The sequence below is a fragment of the Cnephaeus nilssonii genome, assembly GCF_951640355.1.
Source record: "Cnephaeus nilssonii genome assembly, chromosome: X".
NCBI classification, from domain to species: domain Eukaryota; kingdom Metazoa; phylum Chordata; class Mammalia; order Chiroptera; family Vespertilionidae; genus Cnephaeus; species Cnephaeus nilssonii.
In genome coordinates this window covers 15,721,395-15,725,820 of record NC_137071.1, presented here as the reverse complement: position 1 = coordinate 15,725,820, position 4,426 = coordinate 15,721,395, and the positions used below count along the sequence as shown (strand labels likewise).

Genomic DNA, 4,426 nt, shown 5'->3' with positions numbered 1-4,426 from the left:
GAAGAAACCTGACTGCGAGGCAGCGATCGATCGGTTCCCCTCGGCGAATTCGGGGGGGTCAGGGGGGGTGGGCCCTGTGACGCCATAAACCGTTGTGCTCGATTCCCTGCCGCCCTCCTCCTCCACAGCTCAGCTCAGGGGACCAGCCCAGAGGCCCGCGTCCGTCCCTCCTCCCTCCGTCGTCCTCTCCGAGGTGTCCGGGCTAGGCCCCAGCCTCCGCCTTCGACTCCCAAGATGGCGAGCAGCAGCGAGTCCACGACCGAGTTCATTGTGGGAGGGAAATACAAACTGGTAAGGAAGATCGGGGCCGGGTCCTTCGGGGACATTTATCGGGCGATCCACATCATCACTGGCGAGGAGGTGGCGGTGAAGCTAGAGTCTCAGAGGGCCCGGCACCCGCAGCTGCTGTACGAGAGCGCACTCTATAAGATCCTTCGGGGCGGGGTGGGCATCCCCCGCACCTGGTGGTACGGGCAGGAAAAAGAGTATAATGTGCTGGTCATGGATCTCCTGGGGCCCAGCCTGGAAGATCTCTTTAATTTCTGTTCAAGAAAGTTCACCATGAAAACTGTACTGATGTTAGCTGACCAGATGATCAGTAGAATTGAGTATGTGCATTCAAAGAACTTTATACACAGAGACATTAAACCCGATAATTTCGTAATGGGCGTCGGGTGTCACTGTAGTACGTGCTTAGAATCTCCAGCGGGGAAGAGGAAAAGAAACATGACTGTTAGTACTTCTCATGGCACACCTTTCTCCGAGTTAAACCAGTTATTCCTTATTGATTTCGGTTTGGCCAAAAAGTACAGAGACAACAAGACAAGGCAACACATACCATACAGAGAAGATAAAGATCTCACCGGCACGGCCCGCTATGCTAGCATCAACGCACATCTTGGTATTGAGCAGAGTCGCCGGGACGACCTGGAATCCTTAGGCTATGTTTTGATGTATTTTAATAGAGCCAGCCTGCCATGGCAAGGGTTAAAGTCTGCAACAAAGAAACAAAAAAATGAGAAGATTTGTGAAAGGAAGATGACCACTCCTGTAGAAGTTTTATGTAAGGGGTTTCCTGCAGAATTTGCCATGTACTTGAACTATTGCCGTGGGCTGCGCTTTGAGGAGACCCCAGATTACGCGTATCTGAGGCAGCTGTTCCGCATTCTTTTCAGAACCCTGGACCACCAGTATGACTACAGATTTGACTGGGCGGTGTTAAAGCCGAAAGCAGCACAGCAGGCAGCCTCTTCAAGTGGGAAGGGTCAGCAGTCCCAACCCCCCACAGGTTGCTAAGCATGAAACAAGGAACGGATGATCGGAGCAGCATTTGTTTCTCCCCAAATCTAGAAAGTTTAGTTCATATGGACACTAGCCAGTGGTTGTGGACAACCATTTACTTGATGTAAAGAACTTAATTTCAGTATAAACTGGCTCTGGGCAGCATTGGTGATGCTGCGTCCCGAGTTGTAGCCGCTGTCATTGTGAATATTAATTGAGATGGTGAAACATGGTGTCCAGTTTTCTGTTGCATTTTTTTTCAAGTGGAAAAGTTAACTAAATGGTTGACACCACAGATTGGTGGAGAAATTGTGCATATGCCAATTTTTTGTTAAAATCTTTATCTTTGAACTGTACTGCTTTGAGATTTCATTTCAGAACGCCGTAAACAGTCTTCAGCCACAGTTTTGATGGTTGTAAATGCTCACAATTGTGCATTTTTAGGGTTTATCCACCCCTGGGTGGGGTTTGTAAGTTGTTTACTTAAAACATTCTTTTTTTCCTTTTAATATATTTTATTGATTTTTCATAGGAAGGGAGACGGATAGAGAGTTCGAAACATCGATCTGCTGCCTCCTGCACACTCCTTACTGGGTATGTGCCTGCATACTTGAAGTAGTTTTAAAATTAGTCAAGGTTAGGCACCTTGTACACCAAGGTACATGCCCCCGACCGGAATCAAACCTGGGACCCTTGAGTCCACAGGCCAATGCTCTATCCTCTGAGCCAAACCGGTCGGGGCTTAAAACATTCTTAAAATGGTTGGCTTTTGTTTGCAAGCCAGCTGATATGGTAGCAACCAAAGATTCCAGTGTTTGAGCATATGGAAGACTGCCTGCTTACCTGTGCTAGAAATAACAGCTTCTAAAGTGAACACTTAAGAAAAACTTAGTGACTATTAGATTATTTGTAGGACTCTGCATTGAGTCTTTAATGTTCTTGGTATTTTTTTAAAAAAACATATTTAGTTAACATCTTAAAACAATATATATGTAGTAGAGGCCCGATGCACGAAAAACGTGCAAGGGGCTCGGCCCTCGCAGCCCCAGCTGCCTTGGCTTCGTCCGGAATGTCATCTGGACGGTCATTCTGCTGTTCGGTCTAATGACCATATTAACTCTTCATTATATAGGATGTTGGTTAGATAAGTGTAGTCACTGTAAACTTCTATATGATCTGGGATTTTGTTTTTATTTTGAAATGGGAGCTTTTTTGTTTACAAGTTCGTTAAAAACTAAAAACTGTTTCTGTAAGAAAAAATAAAATCCAACACGTGTCAGGCATTGAGAAGGAAAGACGACTGACCCAGAAGATACAAACATTGATAGGAGCCTGATTTTAGTCAAATTTCTGCTGTTAGCCTCCTTTCTCCTTTTGTTTGGCCCTAGAGCAGGGGTGACTGTCAGTCTGGCCCTCGGGCCATATGGGGCCATGAAATCATTTGGTCTGGCCCTGCCAAGTCATCCGGGAAGCGTTAATAACATGTTTGACCAAATATAGCAGGTTAAGTTTTTGTTGTTGTTAATCCTCACCCGAGGATATGTTTCCATTGATTTTTAGACAGAGTGGAAGGGAGAGGGGGAGACAGAGAGAGAAATATCGATATGAGAGAGACACGTCAATTGGTTGCCTCCCCGCACATGCCCTGACCAGGGCCAGGGATCAAGCCTACAACCTAGGTACATGCCCGTGTCTGGAATCGATCCCTGGACCCTTCAGTCTGCAGGTCAACGCTCTATCCACTGAGCCAAACTGGTCAGGGCTTAAAACATTCTTAAAATGGTTGGCTTCTTGTTTGCAAGCCAGCTGATTTGGTAGCAACCAAAGATTCCAGTGTTTGAGCATATGAAAGACTGCCTGCTTACCTGTGCTAGAAATAACAGCTTCTAAAGTGAACACTTAAGAACAACTTAGTTACTATTAGGTTATTTGTAGGACTATGAATTAAGTCTATAATGTTCTTGGTATTTAAAAAAGCATATTTGTCACAGAAATTTAGTTAACATCTTAAAACTGAATATGGATGTATTTTGCTTAGATAAATGTAGTCACTGTAAACATCTATATCATCTGGGATTTTGTTTTTATTTTGAAATGGGAGCTTTTTTGTTTACAACTTCGTTAAAAACTAAAAACTGTTTTTGCAAGAAAAAAAATAAAAAATAATAAAATAAAATCCAACACGTGTCAGGCATTGAGAAGGAAATACAACTGACCCAAAAGATACAAATATTGATAGGAACCTGATTTTAGTCAAATTTCTGCTGATAGCCTCCTTTCTCCTTTTGGTTGGCCTTAGAGCAGGGGTGGGGACTGTCAGTCTGGCCCTCGGGCCATATGGGGCCATGAAATCATTTGGTCTGGCCCTGCCAAGTCATGAGGGAAGAGTTAATAACATGTTTGACCAAATATAGCAGGTTAAATTTTTGTTGTTGTTGTTAACCTTCACCCGAGGATATGTTTCCATTGATTTTTAGACAGAGTGGAAGGGAGAGGGGGAGACAGAGAGAGAGAAATATCGATATGAGAGAGACATGTCGATTGGTTGCCTCCCCACACGTGCCCTGACCAGGGCCAGGGATCAAGCCTACAACCTAGGTATATGTCCTTGTCTGGAATCAAACCGTGGACCCTTCAGTCCACAGGTCAACACTCTATCCACTGAACAAAACTGGCTAGAGTATAGCAGGCTAATTTTTAAGTTCATATTTTTTATGGCCCATGAATGATATTATAAATATCCAAATGGCCCTTGGCAGAAAATAGGTTCCCCACCCTTGCCTTAGAGTAGTGGTTCTCAACCTTTCTAATGCCGCGACCCTTCTGTTATGAATCATAATGTAAATATCTGTGTTTTCTGATGGTCTTAGGCGACCCTGCTAGCGATTCTCAACCTGTGGGTCGTGACCCACAGGTTGAGAGCTGCTGCTGTAGAGCCTAAGACCATCGGAAAACACAGATATTTACTTTATGATTCATAACAGTAGCAAAATTACAGTTATGAAGTAGCAACGAAAATAATTTTATGGTTGGGGGTCACCACAACATGAGGAACTGTATTAAAGGGTCACGGCATTAGAAAGGTTGAGAACCACTGCCTTAGAGAAGTGGTCGGCAAACTCATTAGTCAACAGAGCCAAATATC

General features: G+C 44.3%; 1 protein-coding gene across 1 annotated transcript; it reads left to right on the top strand.

Annotated features, from left to right (window-relative positions):
* Nucleotides 1-234: 234 nt before the first annotated feature.
* On the top strand, nucleotides 235-1,296 carry LOC307095943 (casein kinase I-like; the record flags this gene model as incomplete). Its single annotated transcript, XM_079765572.1, has 1 exon — nucleotides 235-1,296. One exon carries the CDS (start codon nucleotides 235-237, stop codon nucleotides 1,294-1,296), a length of 1,062 nt encoding a protein of 353 aa, XP_079621698.1.
* Between the last annotated feature and the right edge of the window lie 3,130 nt (nucleotides 1,297-4,426).